The sequence below is a fragment of the Camelina sativa genome, chromosome 12, assembly GCF_000633955.1.
Source record: "Camelina sativa cultivar DH55 chromosome 12, Cs, whole genome shotgun sequence".
Classification (NCBI taxonomy): Eukaryota; Viridiplantae; Streptophyta; class Magnoliopsida; order Brassicales; family Brassicaceae; genus Camelina; species Camelina sativa.
The window spans coordinates 23,541,164-23,559,192 of NC_025696.1; the positions used below are offsets into that span (position 1 = coordinate 23,541,164).

Sequence of the window (18,029 nt, forward strand, 5' to 3'; positions counted from 1 at the left end):
TTTAATTCTCAGTTATAAATTTAACAGTTATACAAATTTATCTTTATATTCTCAGTTATATTTAATTTATATGAAATTTATAATTTATAACTGAGAATTAAATATAAATTTATAATTTATAATTTCATTTAATTTAATTTATAAATTTAAATTTATAAATATATTCTCAGTTATATTTAATTTATAAATTTATATTTAATTTTCCATTATAAATTATAAATTTATAATTTAAATAAAAATTTATAATTTAAATATAAATTTATAAATTTATCAGTTATATTTGAGAGAAGAAGAAGAACCCTAGGATTTTTATTTTTCTCCCAATTCAAATTCATTTAATTGGGACTTAGATACCTTATAGGTTTATAAAGGTAAATTTGTATGCTATAACCGAGTATTGTTGTGGGATCAGTCGGTTAAGTCTTATGCTGTCTGTATCTGAGAACGTGGGTTCGACCCGCGGGAGTGGGGAGGTCGTGGGTTCCAATCACCACTGTGTGGGTATTCCACAATTTTTTTCGAAGAAAACAAAACGACGTCGTTTTTGCATTTTCGATGACAGTCAATACACATGTGGACTCTGAGTCAGCATCTCTAACGGTTCTTCGCGCATTATTGGAGAAACAAGTGATGCCATGTTCTTCGCGCTAAACCAAAAGGAGAAAAAAAACTCAAAGAGGACTGAAATATAATAATCCAAAAGATACGAACCATTGTCACCCTTAAACCGATCCGAGCGAGCGAATGAGGGACAGTCACGGGACACTTCTCCTAGCTCATAGTCTCCGGCGGTGGGGTTACGGCCGTCTTCGCCGTCGTTGCTTCCGGATGGGCGTACGACGAGACTGTTGATTTGAGGCGGATGATGATGCTGAGTCGCCTGATCTCTTCCAGTCGACCCCATTTCTCTCCGATTGTCAAGTTCACTCGTGGAATCTCGATGTCCATTTCACAAAAAAAAACCCTAGGGAGGAGATCCTTAGCTAAGTGCATTCAGTCCAAAGAGGCTGACTCAGAGTCAGCATCTCTAACGGTTGACTTAAATCCGTTAACTTGGACTGTGAAATTGGCTCAATTTTGTAAGTATAGGTATGAAATTTGAAATGTCTTAGGGTACATGTATAAATTGGCACTCCTTATTTGTACAGGTAGCAATTCGCACTTTTGGAGTGTGTACGGATATGAAATGATCCACATTCGAATTTTAGTCCTCAAAAACTTGAAAAACACACAAAAAAACAGGAATAAAACGAAGGAGTTTATCTCATCTAGGGGTGTCAATCGGGCTGGCCCGGCCCGGCTCGGCCCGAAACTCGTAAAGCCCGCATATGTTTAAGCCCGGCCCGGTCCGGCCCGAAATATTTCTGAGCCTATATTTTAAAGCCCGAGTCTGGCCCTAACAAGGCTACAGGGTTTTTTGGGCTTTTTCGGGCTTATCTTACCGATCAAAAATTCTAACTTATAAGCCTTAAAAAGCAATGTTTGAAGGTGCAATATAAAACAAATCAATCAAAATTTAATAACTCATCTATATTCAGTACAACCAATTTAATTTAATAGAAAAGGTTTAAAACTAAATAAAATTTTGATTACTTTAACCAAATAAACCAATATATAATTCATATAAAATATCATTAATAAAAATTTTAAAGTATTAAGTATGGTTATTAAGTAAATATGAAAACTAGGATTAGAGTTTAAAACTTTATTTATAATAAATTGTTAATCAAATATTACAATCAAACAAAAATGTTAACAAAAAGATATAAATATATTTGTTAAAGGGTTTTTTGGGCTGCCCCGAGGCTGGTCGGACTAATCCCAAAAAACCCTGTAACCCAAACAAGCTGAATCCGAAAATCTCGATTTTTTCTAAACATATATATTGAAGTCCAAGCCTTGTGTTTTTCAGGGCCTGACCGGACTAGCCCGCGGATTTCGGCCCTAATTGACATGCCTAATCTCATCGGTTAAACCAGTTTCATTTGCAATAATGTCTTAAAAATTTTAAGTTAAAAACAAAAACAAAAAAAATAATAATTAAAAAAAAAAAAAAATGTTTCCTACAACGTGCGTGCAGACTTGAAAATCTGCCACAAAGCTCCAAAGTCTTCTTCTTCATCTCCAATGGCAGTAAAAGTCAGAATCCACCGCTCCATCAATTCCTCTTCTTCTCCAAATGATCTCTCAATCTCATTCTCATCATCTTCTTCTCACTCAATCATCTTCCTTCTCATTCGTCTTCCTCCCAAAGCTCATCACCAAACCTACTCACTCCCTCTCCTTTAACTCTCAGTCCTCAATGTTCCCTTCTCTCTCTCTCCGTCCACCTAACCCCACCACCACCGCCGTCTCCGTCTCCGACAACAACCGTCTTCTCAGTTCCGATCCAGTCCCTCCTCTCCGTATCGCCATTATCGGGTTTGGCAACTACGGCCAATTCCTCGCCGAAACCCTAATTTCTCAAGGCCACATTCTCTTCGCTCACTCCCGATCCGATCACTCCTCCGCCGCTCGTCGTCTCGGCGTCTCGTACTTACCCGATCTTCACGATCTTTGCGAACGTCACCCTGACGTTGTCTTACTCTGTACCTCGATCCTCTCCATAGAGAATGTCCTCAAAACGTTGCCGTTTCAGAGACTCCGTCGGAGCACTCTCTTCGTTGATGTTCTCTCTGTGAAAGAGTTTGCTAAGACTCTTCTCCTTCAATACTTACCTGAAGATTTCGATATCCTCTGTACGCATCCAATGTTTGGTCCTCAGAGTGTGAATTCGAATCACGGCTGGGGAGGTTTAAGGTTTGTGTATGATAAAGTCAGGATTGGGGAAGATGAATTGAGAGTCTCAAGGTGTGAGAGTTTTCTTGGGATTTTTGAGAGAGAAGGTTGTAAGATGGTGGAGATGAGTTGCGCTGATCATGATAAGTTTGCTGCTGAGTCGCAGTTTATAACGCATACGCTTGGCAGGGTTTTGGGGATGTTGAGTTTGCAGTCTACGCCCATTAATACTAAAGGGTATGAGGCATTGCTTGATTTGACTGAGAATACTTGTGGGGATAGTTTTGATCTGTACTATGGGTTGTTTGTCTATAATAACAACTCCTTGGAGATGCTTGAGAGGATTGATTTAGCTTTCGAGGCATTGCGTAAGGAGCTTTTTAGTCGACTTCATGGTGTTGTCAGGAAGCAGTCGTTTGAAGGTGAAGGTGAAACAAACAAAGTTCATGTTTTTCCAAATGGTTATGAAACTGATGCTTCTTTGGATTCGATGAGGTACACTGTTTCTAATGCTTATGCCCACTTGGATTTGATTTCTTATTGTAAAGAATCTCTATCAATTTGTGATCCTGCAGGTCAGAAGATGTGTCTCTCAAGTATGAATATAACCCCCAGCTCTCTGGCAGTGTTAATGACGGTTCGAGGCTCAAGATTGGTATTATCGGGTTTGGCAATTTTGGACAGTTTTTAGCAAAAACAATGGTCAAGCAGGGTCACACGGTGTTAGCCTATTCTAGAACTAACTACACTGATGAAGCTGCAAAGCTGGGTGTCTCGTATTTTTCAGACCTTGATGATCTGTTTGAAGAGCATCCGGAAGTTATTCTTCTCTGTACGTCAATCCTTTCCACTGAAAAAGTTCTCAAGTCACTCCCATTTCAGAGACTGAAGAGAAGCACCCTCTTTGTGGATGTGCTTTCCGTTAAAGAGTTCCCGAGGACTTTATTTATTCAAGTTCTCCCACAAGATTTTGATATTTTGTGCACTCATCCCATGTTTGGACCAGAGAGTGGTAAAAATGGATGGAACCATCTTTCCTTTGTGTTTGATAAGGTTAGGATCGGAACAGATGATAGAAGAAAATCGAGGTGTGACAGTTTTCTTGATACTTTTGCCCGTGAAGGGTGTTCTATGGTGGAGATGTCGTGTGCTGATCATGATTGGCATGCTGCTGGATCACAGTTTATCACACACACAGCGGGAAGGCTTCTGGAGAAGCTGAGCTTGGAATCTACTCCTGTCGATACCAAGGGTTATGAGACATTGCTAAAATTGGTGGAGAATACCGCTGGTGACAGCTTTGATCTTTACTATGGACTATTTTTATACAATCCTAATGCAATGGAACAGCTTGAGAGGTTTCATTTGGCTTTCGAATCATTGAAGAAACAGCTCTTTGGACGACTACATTCTCAACATTCTCATGAGCTAGCTATATCGCCTTCGCTAGAGCTGACTAAGCTATAAAATAGCTTAAGTTAATGTTCTCTCAGTCCTGCTCCTTGACTACTAATTTTGTAATCCCATCTTCACGCATTACTGTTCTACTCAGAAGATGGTGCTTGGGAGAAATTGTTGGTCTTTGAAAGGCTTTGGTGTAAGTTTCTTTCTTTTTTGTAGCTTTATTTGATCCTTTAGTGTGTCGTTTGTCCCCCATACGGGCTTCACGGTCTCAACCGGTTATCAATGTTAAACAGAAATAAAATGCAAACAAAATTTTGGGTTTCGAAATTGTTTTACTTATTTTATTTGGTCCAAATACTTTGAACTTACAGATTTCAATGCCCATAGGTTTCTGAAAGAAAGGTACACTTGTTTCTTTATCTCTAATCAAATAACTGAATGGAGGAACTGTCTTAAGTTCCATATGCAGCTACCTAAGCACATGCAGGTACAACAACAGTCCGCATATGCACAAACACTATGGAATATGGAGCTATTGTTATTGGCTCTGTTGAATTTATATGTATCGGCTCTATAGGAGGTAAGTCACCCATTGAATTAACCTGAAGAGCATTACCGTTGAGTTGCATAGTCTGACTGTGTAAGTTTCCATCTTTTGCTGTCAAGTGATACTCTTCTCTTTGGATTTCCCCATTACTATCCGAAGGAAGTTGGTAAGTTGCTCTTTTATAAGACTTCATGTGCTTTGTATGTCTCAGACTGAAAGTGTTATTTAACTCTACTTTTGTTACAATTGTCGTAGTGTTGTCAAGGTTTATCAGTAAAACTGTGATTCCTTTCTGCATGATGAAACTTTAGAAGTTAGATCAGAACTCATCGAGAATAATGCCATTTTTATTACTTGTATGGAAACTGGACTTACAGATTGTCTTGCACAGTGGGTGTATGAACGTATCTTTTTGGTTCCGGAAAAGCTTGTGAACAATGCCTTTCTTCCCATAAGTTGTCGCCAGATCAGGGCACTGCATGTTAACAAGTAGCATGATTTTGTAGTTAGTTTTACAAACCAATTTTATTGCGTCTTCTTCCCATTTTTTCTGGTGACATACCAAATTCATCTTTTGGTTATTTGTTTACCTGTAATAGTCTGGATTGGGTGTGAAATTAGTAGTATTTAGCAACCCATAGTTTCCTCCGATCAGAGACTGTCTACAATATGTTTTGGTATCATACACTGATGACATACCAAGCTGGTCCAAGTACCTACCATCACACAACATTATCATTAGAAATGTTTGAGTATATTGCTTATGATAAGCTTGTTATTTTGCTGATTTTATCTATTTCTTACCAGAAACTATACACGAAAGCATTAGAGACAAGATTCCTCCCGCTGTTGTAGGCACCACCAGACTCACCAACCCATGACACGGCCTTGGTTGAGGATTTTTTTATTACGTTCTTGAGGCTGCGGAACGTTATTGCCTCTTGGTCCAGATACGAAGGGTTTAATATCTTTTCTATCAGATGTTCATCGACCCCTGTAATCAATCAAAATGTAGTTTTCTTTCCATCAAAAGTTAAATAATGAACCTGCAGGATATGAAACGAAAATTGTTGAGTATGCAGGTTACCTGGACCGAGATCGTAGATGTGGTGTGTGGTAGCGTTGAGAGAGTTTTCTGTTTTGCTCAGGTATTCTGTGAACCAAGCAGCTTCAAAGAAGCCACCCGGGCCTATCACTAATGGCATGGGACTCATGTTCTTGTAAACCCGGTTCACAATGTTTCTTAGATTTATGGTGTCTATAGCATACTGATTGGCTGCAACTCGTGCACCAATACCACTTCCACACAACTCATTGCCTATTAAGAAAAGAAAAAAAAAAAAGCAAAACCAGCGTGGTGATGTGGTGAGAATTCGATCAGGCTTATGAATTCTCTGTAGTGTTGTCAGATGACTTACCGAGCTCCCAACCATCTACGGTATGGTTATTCTGTGCTGTAAACCGGATAAATGATTCAGCATTGGTGGAATCCCAGGCTCCTATGGCTTCACCGTTAGGTTTTATGGAACGACCCGAGAGTGCATTCAGTCCAAAGATGACTTTAGCTCTGATTCAAACCACAAGTAGGTGAGGGAAGAAAGAGAGAGGGGAAAACAAAGTGGAAAGAAGAGAATGTGAATGTACCCAGTTTTACGGAAGAAGGCATTGAGCTCGTCCCATCGACGCATAGGCAGACATCCTTGTGTGTAACCAAAGATAATTGAAGAGTTTTTGGTAAAAGGAAGACAAGGTTGCTGTTGATCTAGCGTCTCATATATCACCAAGTCTTGTAATGTTCCACCTATTCTTATTTTCAATGGAGCAAATGCTGTGGAAATTGAGAACAAAGGTCAAATCCTGACATAACAAATACTATAATCTATCAGGAATCTGATTTGATCTACCTTTGATTGCATTTTGAAGAATAATGTTGTTCAAATCCTGCAAGAAAGATCAACATAACCCAGTTTCAGTACTTCGTACTAATCAATTGCTACCATTTTTCTATGTAATCAATTTTTAAAATTGAATATGATGAAAAAAAAGATAAGGAAATTGTTTTACTTGGCACATAATAAATTTTGACTTTGAGATTCCATAAATGGTAAAAAATGATAAAATGGGTTTTTAATTTTCTACAATTGGTAAATTATATTTGCCAAATGCAGAGTAACTAAGAAACTTTTANTTTTTTTTTTTTTTTTTTTTTTTTTTTTTTTTTTTTTTTTTTTTTTTTTTTTTTTTTTTTTTTTTTTTTTTTTTTTTTCTCAAAAACCCAAGTTGCATTGTTATCGTCGGCAAAAAATAAAAAACATGAAAATGAAAAACAAAAAAAAAAAAGAGAGAAAAGAAAAAGAAAAAACCAGATTGAGAATGGAAGCATGGTCCCAACTACAAGTGCCGTAGTCACATTTCTCCGGCGGCCACCAGTCCAAGGTGGCGCAAATGAAGTCTTCGTCTATAGTTCCCACGGCGGCTCTTCCGTACACAAACACCTTCCCATTCTCTTCAACGGTGGAGCTAACTGTGTAGTCCAAGAACTGAAACACACAGAGGAACAAAACTATGAACCAGATTTGACGACAACCCATTTTTTATTTATAAGAGAATGAGATCTTATTTGGGTGTTTATATAATTTGTGGAAATGGAAGACAGACACACATACTGAAAAAATTAAATTGTTTTTATTTAATTATTTTGTTCTTTTTTCCTTTTGTTGTTTGAGTTGTTTACGTGACCTTTAATATAAAGTATTACATAAAAATATAAAAATATAAAAGGTGAACTACTTAAAAGTATCTCTACCTGCACAACTTTAATAGATTGTTCCTTTTTTTTTTTTTGAAAAGGGTTTACTAACTTTAATATATTGTTGCTTTTAAGTTACATGAATCTCTTAATTACATGCAAAGGCTTTCACGGACTAAACTCTTCATACAACCAAACTAAATGAACGAGTATTGTATTAACATTTTGTAATTACATTTGGTGTTTTACCTTTTTAAGTTATACTTATTTAAAAAGTTATTTAGAAAATTAATTTCTAAAAATTGCGAAAAAACAACAAATAATTTAATGTTCTAACTATAATTACAATATCCTCATCAAATCTTCGACTTATCAATATGTTAACTACACTTGGAGATTTAATAAGAAAAAAAAATGATATACTACACTCATACTCATAATTAGTGGTATATTATATTACTAGCATATTTTATAACTACTTCCAAAATTGTAATATTTTTAAGATCTTGTATACTTGATCACCAAGATTATCTCTACATATTCACACAAAAAAAAACCCTACGATCTCTTTATAGTTTAAACACTATAAATACTTTTGGTTTACAGCAGCTAATATCACCGCACCCATTTCTCACTTTTTCATGGCATATACGCAAAAAAAAATTAACTGCTCCTATTACGAAAATGTGATTATTTGCTACTTCTTATGTTTTCTTTATTTCATATGTTATTATAGATTTCTTTGTTTTCATCCTGCCATCGGTTACTATTAGCCTATTATTCTGATAATATTCACTGAATATTGTTTTGTTGTTCTTTGTTTAGGAGATGTCGTTGGCCAAGTCGGTAACATCGGGGAGATTAAGATGCCAGAAGCAAACAACAAACCAACTAATAAACTTAAGTTAAAATTGAAAGATGAAAAATGAGTTGTAAGTGAATAATTATGTATAATTCTAGGCATGTAATCATTTTCTCTTTATGAGATTTATCAAATTTTTTTTTTTTTTTTTGTCATAGTGACGAGAGACTTGGGGTGTAACTTATAGGGTTCACTTGGTTATTCAACAAAGTATTTTCAGAATATTTTGAACCTGTTTTATTAATTCAACTGATTGAATGTCAATTTACTTATTAATCTGCGTATAATTAACTAACCTGATATTTCGTGTTTGGGGTCTTCCATCTTTCATATTGTTAGTTGCTACCAGTGTCATGGTTTAAATATTTACTAAAAAAAATAGTTGCTAAGGTGAAATAGCTTTTCATGAAGTTGTTTCTTATAATACAACTAACCTTTGGGTTCGCTCTCTAGCTAACATTTTGTAATGACTTCCATGTTTTAGCAATTATTGACCAGCCATACCTTCTTAAACCTCCTCTACAAATAGAGACATGGCTTTAATGTCGATCCATGTTAACAACAGATTTTAATATCACAAAATTACTAATTGAATCAAATTTAATAAAAAAATTACAAGCTATGTAGAATTAGTTAAACAACTTCTGGAAAATAAAGTATAAAGTCACATTAAAGTCGTATATATCTTGAATATCTCATTCATCAATTTGCATGTTCATAGACAATTAATTTCTGAAATTACTAAAAAAATAAATTTCTATTTTTAATTACAAAATATAGTCTTAAGTTGTATGGTTTAGAACCAATTCTTATACATTAATCTGAATGAATGAGAAGGAAACCTAACTTAACCAGTATTTAAATATAAAGCTTTTTATTGCACTTTAATTTGGTTCTTTAGGGATATAATAAATTTTAAATTTTTTTAAAGTTTTAATATATTTTTAACATTTACATTATAAAAAATATATATTTATATATTAGGGGTATGAGGTTATATAGCGCGATGAATTTGTGTCAATCTTAATATAAATTTAAAATATCATTAACTCGGAACTACAAAACGACATCATTTTATTTTATTTTTTAACACCACCAATATTCGAATATACAAAACCCATAATACTCTCAAAATTTCAATTCATTCTTATACGGAATAACTATTAATAAAAAAGGAAAATTACCTAGAATATTACATAAAAGTAGGTTTATTACTAGACTAACACGTTGAGATTTTCGACTTACTAGAATAACACATAGAGTTTGCAAATTACTTCTATACCTGAGTTGTGTGTTTTATTACGTTTTATGCCATTCTCTTTTAAAACCAAGATCTTAAAAGGGGAAAATAAATAGAGAATTCCAATAAAAGCAGGAATCGATCCCTTGAATCTTTGTGTTGTTTGTCTTACGAAAGTTGGGTTGAGATCGGCTATTTTTTGAAACTATTTGGAAAGCGTGCGGCGTGGACAGAATCTGTGTGAAGTACGTTTGGCTGGTGGACCACGGGCAGACGGCGAGTTGACGGCGAGGTGGTTTGAAGTTGAGGAGGAGGGAAATATAGCGATCTGCTGTGAGGTAAATTTCTATATCGTGGTTTAGTCTCGATTGTTTACTGTTTAGAAAGAGTTTGAGTATTTCATAGTAGGCGTTGTATTTTGTGGAAGGTTACTTATGACGATATTCATGTTCGTTTTCTGTATTCTTTTGAACTCTCTTTTCCGGAAGATTTTTGTGAGACTTCATCTTGTTTTGTTGCTAATCTAAGCAACAAATTTTTTGTGATATTTGAATTAATAACCAAACTAATGATTTCGTATTCTGTCGTAGTTATGGGGTCAAGCAATGATGCGAAGAGGTATCCAAGAAGGCTGTATCCGGATGGTAATTTTCCACTGACGATGAGAAGCATGCACCACGATTGTAGTTTGTCTAATCTAGCTGGTTTGAAAGGCTTCGTTGGTGATGAGGTGTACGACAAAATAAGAAAGAATTCGCAGGTGGGAGTGTTATTGGATCTAGCGGAATCCGACTACCTGTTTTGTGGGAAGACCATTAATTATCTATTGTCCAATCAATTGGCAATAGACATTCCATCGGAGGTATGGTTTTTGGTTGGAGGAAAGCCGCTAAGGTTCTCTCTATATGAATATGAAGAAATTAGTGGTTTGAATTGTGAGAAGATTGATGAAACAGAGTGTGAAGTCGATCATACACCTTTATGGGCGGCTTTAAAGGTGAAAGCTTTTAATGGACCCAACTGGCAGGAGCTAGTTGACGGTTTGAGAAGCTGCCGTGGGTGGTCTGATGAAATGAAGAGGCAGATTGTTCGGTTGTATCTTGTGCATGTTGGAGTGCTTGGTTTATCAAGGAACAGTAGGATACCTCTGGAATACGCAAAAAGGGCGTTGAATGAAGAAGCATTTGATAGTTTTCAATGGGGTAGGGTTGGATTCAAGAGTTTAGTTGATTCCATCAAAGTCCTTGGGTTACGTAACAATGCTTATACCCTCCATGGATGTGTCCATGTATTGCTGATATGGGCATTTGAGAGCGTGAAGGTGCTGGGGGCTACCTACGGGCATGTAAGAGAAGGTGTAGTTTTGCCTCTGTTAAGGTGGAGAGGAGGGAGGCCAAGGAAGGATATTGAAGCCTTCATATCCGGGAGCAAACTCCTTAATAATGGGGAGGTATGCCTTCAATTTACGTATACATTATTTGTCTACATTTTTACTTTCAGATAGCATATTAAAGCATATACGGATATGGCCATGCACTAGGGATCATAGCCTCGTTAAAACCTTCTTTGGTAAATCCATTGGGACAAACCCAAGGTAGGAAAAAGAGTACTACTTCCCTAATGACTTGGAGGTCTTCACCCTTGGGTAATGGTGAAGGAACCTCGGTTGGCTGTCCGACTGGTTGGATGGGTCTGTGGTCGAACGTCTCTTGCTCTCAAACAAAGGCTTGGACAAAGATGCGACACTTCTTTCTTGAGGTCCTAGCTGCTGTTCGGCTCCTTGTTGTAGCCCCGGGCGTCAAATCTGGTGCTTGGGTCGATGGCCGTCTTGGTCCGGTCGCGGTCGCGTCCGTGCTTTTGAGTGCGGCTCCATCCTTGTCCGTGTCTTCGTTCTGGCCGTCGTCCCAGGTTCCAACAAGGAGGGTGTTGGTCGACACCATCCTTCAGCAGCGACAGATCGTGTGATTGCTTTGTGATTTGCCTGGTTTGTTTGTTGTTTATTGACTGTGACATGAGGAGATCTTATTGCTTGTGTGTATATCCTATTAGATGGGAGGATTGCCTTTATCTTTTGTTATGGAGAAGGTAAAGGCAAAGTGTGATCGTGGAATCAAGGCTATGAAGATGAGGATGTTCTAGAGGCTCGGTTATTTGCTATGTGCTTCTGTTAGGATGCTAGAGTGGAACTTAGTTGTTTAGAATGGATGCTAGGTTGTTGGTTCTATGTTTTGTTTACGACATGTTGAGATGTTGGAATTATGTTATTGTCTATTCGTTTATTCGTTATTGGATTTTTGGAATTGTTTTATATTATCCGTGATTGTTTGATTGGAGTTACATTGCTAGGGAATATGAGATCACTATATATTAGGATATACTCGCTCCGTTTCAAAATATAGGATATTTTAACTAAAGCACGCAGGTTAAGAAATATTTACTTTTAACAAGTTCAATCAATCAGAAACAATACTGCATAATATAAAATACTAAACTAATCTAAAAGTTGCATAGAAACTTGAAAACATCCTATATTATAAAACAAAAAACTTCTTTAAAACATCTTATATTTTGAAACGGAGGGAGTATATAAAAAAAATGGGTCAAGTTTTTTCAGAAGCTAATTGTTTTGCCGACGGGTTAGCCAACTCTGCTTTTAGCTTTCCCTTAGGTTTGCATACTTTAGATGTTGATCCGATTGTTGTGGAGACGCTTGTTGAGGACGATGTTCGCGGAACTGCGCTTCCAAAGCATATCCGTTTATGATTATGTTTTTTAGTTTGAATAAATTGCAAAGAAACTTTCGTCCTTGTCCATTCCCAAATATATATATATATATATATATATATTTACCTTATATCTTATAAGGTTTTTTTCTCTAAGAGCATCTCCAACAAACCTCAAACCTTCAAATTTGAAGGGTTTTTGAATTCCAACAAACCCTTAAATTTTTTTACAAATTTCATTTTAATCCTTGTAACATATATATATATATATATATACCTTACAAATAATTCTATCAAATTTAATTGTTAGAAATATATCTTTTTCCACAAATTATTATAAATATATCTATATAAATTTAATTGTTTGATATAATTTTTATTGTGATATATATATATATATATATATATATATGAAAGTTTTAATCATTATATAAGTAATTTATATTATCATGTAATTTTTATTATGTAATATTGTGTGTTGTATAATAAAATAAATAATATTTTGTGTTGTATAATATAAAAATGTATGTTATAGTATTTATGAGTTTTTATCATTATTTGTGAATTTTGTAAATATTAAGAACTATATTACAAATTAATTAGTTTTTAAAGATTTTTTTGAGGATTCATTGTTGGAGCAAACCACCCTCAAACTCAAATCTTTATTTTGAGGATTTGCTCCTTTCAAAATGAGGAGTCTTATTGGAGATACCCTAAGAAACCAAATAAGCGTGGTTGATATATATATTATTTAAGATATGTAAAGTTATCAATAAATTAGAGTCAAACTGAGGCTGTGATTGGAAACACTAAAATGGCGGTTTTCATTATTTTTTGGGTAAAAGCCACACCCAGTCACCAATCAACAATTTGAAGACAAATTTGCGTTTAAAAAAAATCGCGGTTTTGTCCAACAGAAAACCATAAAAGAGAATAATAAATCGACGGACCAAGAAAAGGCAAAATCGGTGATCTTCCTAAGAAGACACCTTGATGAAAATGTCATATATGACTATGCACGCATGAGAGACCCCAAAGAGTTGTGGAAGTCCCTGAAGGATCGATTTGATCATCAAAGGGACATAACACTCCCACTTGCTCGGGATGAATGGCAAAGTCTAAGATTCCAAGACTTTGACAAGGTGATGAATTACAATTCAGCGATGTTGGGGATTGTCGCCAATCTAAGATATTGTGGTGAAACCATCACGAAATCTCAGATGCTTGAGAAAATGTACACCACGTTTCACAAGAATCACATTACTCTACAGCAACAATATAGGTTGCAAGGATACACCAAATTCTCAGATTTGATTGTGGCGCTCTTAATAGCTGAAAAGAATAATGATCTCCTTATAAAGAATCACATGTCTCGACCCACCGGTTCCAAAGCATTCCCTGAGGTTAATGCATTGGATGTAAAAAATCCAGTGAGATAAAATAGAGCTTTTTGAGGACACATCCGCCAAAACTATCGCGGATGCGGGAGAAGCTATAACCCTCAAAGCAGGAAGTCATACCAATGGATTCGCTCTGAACAGAGTCCGAAAGGAAAAGAAATCCAAGCAAACACCACCCAAAAACGCGAAAGTGCTTGTTTCATATGTGCACTAAGGGACATTGGTCTCAGGTATGCCGAACCCCAGCACATCTTTGTGCTCTGTACAAAGAATCCGCTAAGGAAAAAGGAAAGGAAGTGAACCTTGCGGAACATTCTGAGGGTACAACCCACCTTGAGGCTGCTGACTTCACAAACGATCCTGATGAGGATGTCCTTGCAGAAAACTAAAATGCTTATCTTATGAAACTCGAATTTTCCGACAATTATGCCATAAATAAGTCGATGTTTGTTTGAAATTTCTCATATTTGTGTGCTTCTATTACATATCTTGTATACTTATTGTGTGCTTTATGAATAAATTTGTTTTCAATTTCTATTAACCGATTATATTTATTTCACACAGAACCAAATGGATCACATTACAAGTGGAACATTATCTAAGACAAATCATGGAGACATTTGCATACCAGATAGTGGAACAACGCACACTATTCTGAAACATAAAAAATATTTCTCTGATCTGAAATCAACAAAAGTTACTGTTAATACAATATCAGGTCCCACCGACTTAATTGAAGGAACTGGTAAAGCAAATTTTGCATTACCTAACGGGACATAGTTTTCGATAAACAATGCATTCTATTCTCCAAATTCAAAGACGAATTTGTTGAGTTTTAAAGATACATACCTTCAGGGATATGACACTCAGTCTGCAACTGAGAATGGAAAGAAGTTCATGTACATTACTTCTGAAAAATCTGGGAAAATACATGTATTGGAAAAATTACCAAGAATCCCGTCAGGTTTGCACCATACATACATAAATTCAATAGAATCACACCTTGTGATCAAAAGAAATCATAATGATTTCACGTTGTGGCATGATCGCCTTGGTCACCCAGGCACCACAATGATGCGAAAAATTATAGAGAGCTCACATGGACATTCACTGAAACCCCAAGAGATTTATCAGGGGAATAAAATGACATGTGTTGCATGTTCTCTAGGAAAACTGATTATAAGGCCATCGCCAACCAAAATCGATAAAGAATTACCAAAGTTTCTTGAACGAATTCAAGGTGAAAGTTTTGGATCTATACACCCACCATGTGGACCATTCTATTATTTCATGGTAATGATAGACGCGTCTAGTAGATGGTCACATGTTTGTTTGTTATCATCTCAAAATATGGCATTTGCGAGATTTCTAACTCAGATAATCAAATTAAGAGCTCAATTTCTTGATTATCCAATTAAAGGCGTTAGATTAGATAACGCTGGTGAATTCACGTCCCAAGCATTCAATGATTATTGTATGGTAACAGGAATCACTGTTGAACACCCTGAGCCCATGTGCATACACAAAATGGATTGGCAGAATCTTTAATTAAACGTCTCCAAGTAATTAAAAGGTCATTGATCATGAGATCAAAACTACCAACCTCAATATGGGGACATGTTATTTTGCATGCTGAATCACTTATACGCATAAGGCCAAGTGCATATCATAAATATTCTCCACTACAGTTAGCATTTGCCCGAGAACCGAATATTTCTCATCTAAAAATATTTGGTTGTGCGGTACATATACCGATTGCACCTCCACAACGTACTAAAATGGGACCACAGAGAAGGTTGGGAATATATGTTGGTTGTGACTCTCAATCAATTATACGATACCTAGAACCTCAAACTGGTGAAGTATTTAATGCACATTTTGCAGATTGTCATTTTGATGAAAAAGAATTTCCGGTTCTAGGGGGAAAAAATAAAAAGATGGAAAAGGATATCAAATGGTGTGTACCATCACTGTTACACCTTGATCCTCCCACAAAGCACTCAGAACTAGAAGTTCGACGAATTATGCATTTATAGAGTATAGCAAATCAACTACCTGATGCATTTGTAGATAATAAAACGGTAACTAAATGAAACGACCGCATCCAGATTTCCAATCCTCACACGGGAAACAATCTCACTGGAACCCCAAAATTCCCGACGAGACAACCGGCGTCAACCACTCCTTAGAAGAACTTCCACAAATACTAGCTAGATCCAACTACCTCTTACTCTGCAACTACGAATAGCAATCATACAACATACATCATCTCCACAAGCATCTTGCATTCGTAGACTCTGATTCCTCCTTCCACTGACCACTTTGTGAACCACTCAAACAAGCCATTTCAACATGTATCCCAAACACCACCTCATTTAATTACTGAGTCGCACAACCAACCACCCCTAGCGACCGAGTAACAAGAGAGGTGGGCTGGAATATTTTATTCCGTCCAGCCAAGGAAACTCTTTTCCGATGAACCCTTTGATTCACCATCTTAGCTACTGAGTTATAACCTGGTTCTCCAACCCCCATGACCTAATACCATAAGCCATAAAAGCTCCTGCAAGGTTCCAGCTCATACCAAGCTTGATGGCTCACCCAACAATACAATTTACAACAATATAAACCATACAAAACCTTCATATTGTCGTTCGAATAAAACACAAACTAACCGTTCAATTCGCAGTCCCACCGTTGGATATGGAGAATGTACTACCCCGAGTATCTTTACAAAGTTTCAGCGTGATCGGACATCGTTACAACCTCCAAACGGTGTCCTCATAATCCCATCTCGAAAACGTTCATGTTCTATAGGGCACAAATTGCACCATTTACCAGCAGTTTCCCAGCTTTCTAACAATTACTTGTCCAAGAAGTAACGAGCATAACTTCTTCAATTTAACTATGAATAACCATATGCCAATTGCTATGCAATCTTGGCTTGTTGGAGATCAATCCAGTGTCATTAAATTTCCGAGATAATGTCAAATCCGGCCCCGGCGAGCCTTCAAAATCGGCTCCTCCACACTGTCTTTATCTCCAACCTTCTCTCATTTTCTTTCTCCTCTTCACCTCTGTTCACTACGGCTTTGTTCTCCCACCACTAATGAAGCTTCCCATATCCATGAGGTGACTAAATAGACCCACAAGAGGCCTCCCCACCTCCGCCACGTCTCTCTCTCATCTCCGTCACGACTCCAACTCTCTCCTCTCGTCACGATTCCATCGTTATTCTCTCCATCACGTCTCCCTCCCATTTCCGATAACAACATCTACCCATAGCACAACAACCCTTGTTGCTTATCCTCTTTCTAAGTCGGAAGACGACACGAACACAACAACAACTCCATGGAGAAGGAGATGCTAACACGTATATATATACACGGCTCACTCCTCACCTCCTTACACCATCACCAAACCAGGTTCTCTGCCTTTTATCTCTTTACCCAAACATTGATTACGGCTCACCTTCTCTTCTCCATTCATGCTACACCAACAACACTAACCCTCGGCTCTCACGTCATTACCAACAGCTCCGCTCTCCTCCTCCTACCTGACAGCCAACCCCAGCTCGTCCCTTTTTTTTTTCTTTTTAAAGAACAAATTAGGGCTCTTGGTTAGCTTTTTGGTTTAAGCTGGTTTAATTTGGTTCCCTAAACAAAACTCAATTAAACGGTATGAGCACATAAATAATTGAACTTGGTTTAATAAAACACTTTCAAAACCAACCGGACTAATCGCTAAACCATAATTTAGCTAAACCAACTGGAATTAAACCGATTCCATCCAATTCCCTAACATAACTCAAATCATATATTTACTCAAGACATGGGCGTTACACTAAATCACATATACCAGCTGCAAATGCTCCTGCTAGAATTGAAATCGCACAAGAACATGGAAAAATTGATGAAGCACATAAGTCAAGAATACGTTTAAAGCGCAGTTGACCAATTGGTGCGAAGGATAAAAAACTTAGAAAAAAGAAAGGAAGTCGAAAAATATGAAACTCCCAAAATGTCAGAAAATATATGGAAAAAATGAATCATGACTCTTCCACCAATATAGAACATCATGAATCTGAAGAAAATCATGAGATTTCTATCAACTATATTCATAGTGGAAAGATATGGAATCGAAAGAAAATAGATGATGTTTTTTCCTATCTTGTTTTAAAGAAAATAAATAAAGAAATCGAAGATCCAGAACCAAGGTCAGTGTATGAATGTCAAAAGAGACATGACTAGATAAGATGGAAAGATGCAATACAAGTCGAACTTGATTCTCTTAACAAAAGAAATGTATTCGGACCAATTGTGGCCA

General features: G+C 36.6%; 2 protein-coding genes across 3 annotated transcripts; one reads left to right on the forward strand and one right to left on the reverse strand.

The window, feature by feature from the left end:
* LOC104732493 (arogenate dehydrogenase 1, chloroplastic-like) lies at positions 2,091-4,625 on the forward strand. 2 transcript variants are annotated; one of them, XR_758867.2, is made up of 3 exons: positions 2,091-3,273; positions 3,354-4,375; positions 4,554-4,625. XR_758867.2 is itself a non-coding variant. In XM_010452040.2 (2 exons), the coding sequence occupies exons 1-2, from the start codon at positions 2,180-2,182 to the stop codon at positions 4,243-4,245; spliced, it is 1,986 nt and encodes a 661-aa protein (XP_010450342.1). In that variant the 5' UTR covers positions 2,091-2,179; the 3' UTR covers positions 4,246-4,509. The 2 variants fall into 2 exon arrangements, 1 of the variants encoding a protein (XP_010450342.1); XM_010452040.2 differs by lacking the exon at positions 4,554-4,625 and having other exon boundaries at positions 3,354-4,509.
* On the reverse strand, positions 4,495-7,450 carry LOC104732492 (heparanase-like protein 3). Its single transcript, XM_010452039.2, has 9 exons — positions 7,093-7,450; positions 6,634-6,670; positions 6,374-6,557; positions 6,148-6,296; positions 5,817-6,047; positions 5,534-5,723; positions 5,320-5,445; positions 5,105-5,204; positions 4,495-5,021 (listed from the first exon to the last, which is right to left on the reverse strand). Exons 1-9 carry the CDS (start codon positions 7,318-7,320, stop codon positions 4,656-4,658), a joined length of 1,611 nt encoding a protein of 536 aa, XP_010450341.1. The 5' UTR covers positions 7,321-7,450; the 3' UTR covers positions 4,495-4,655.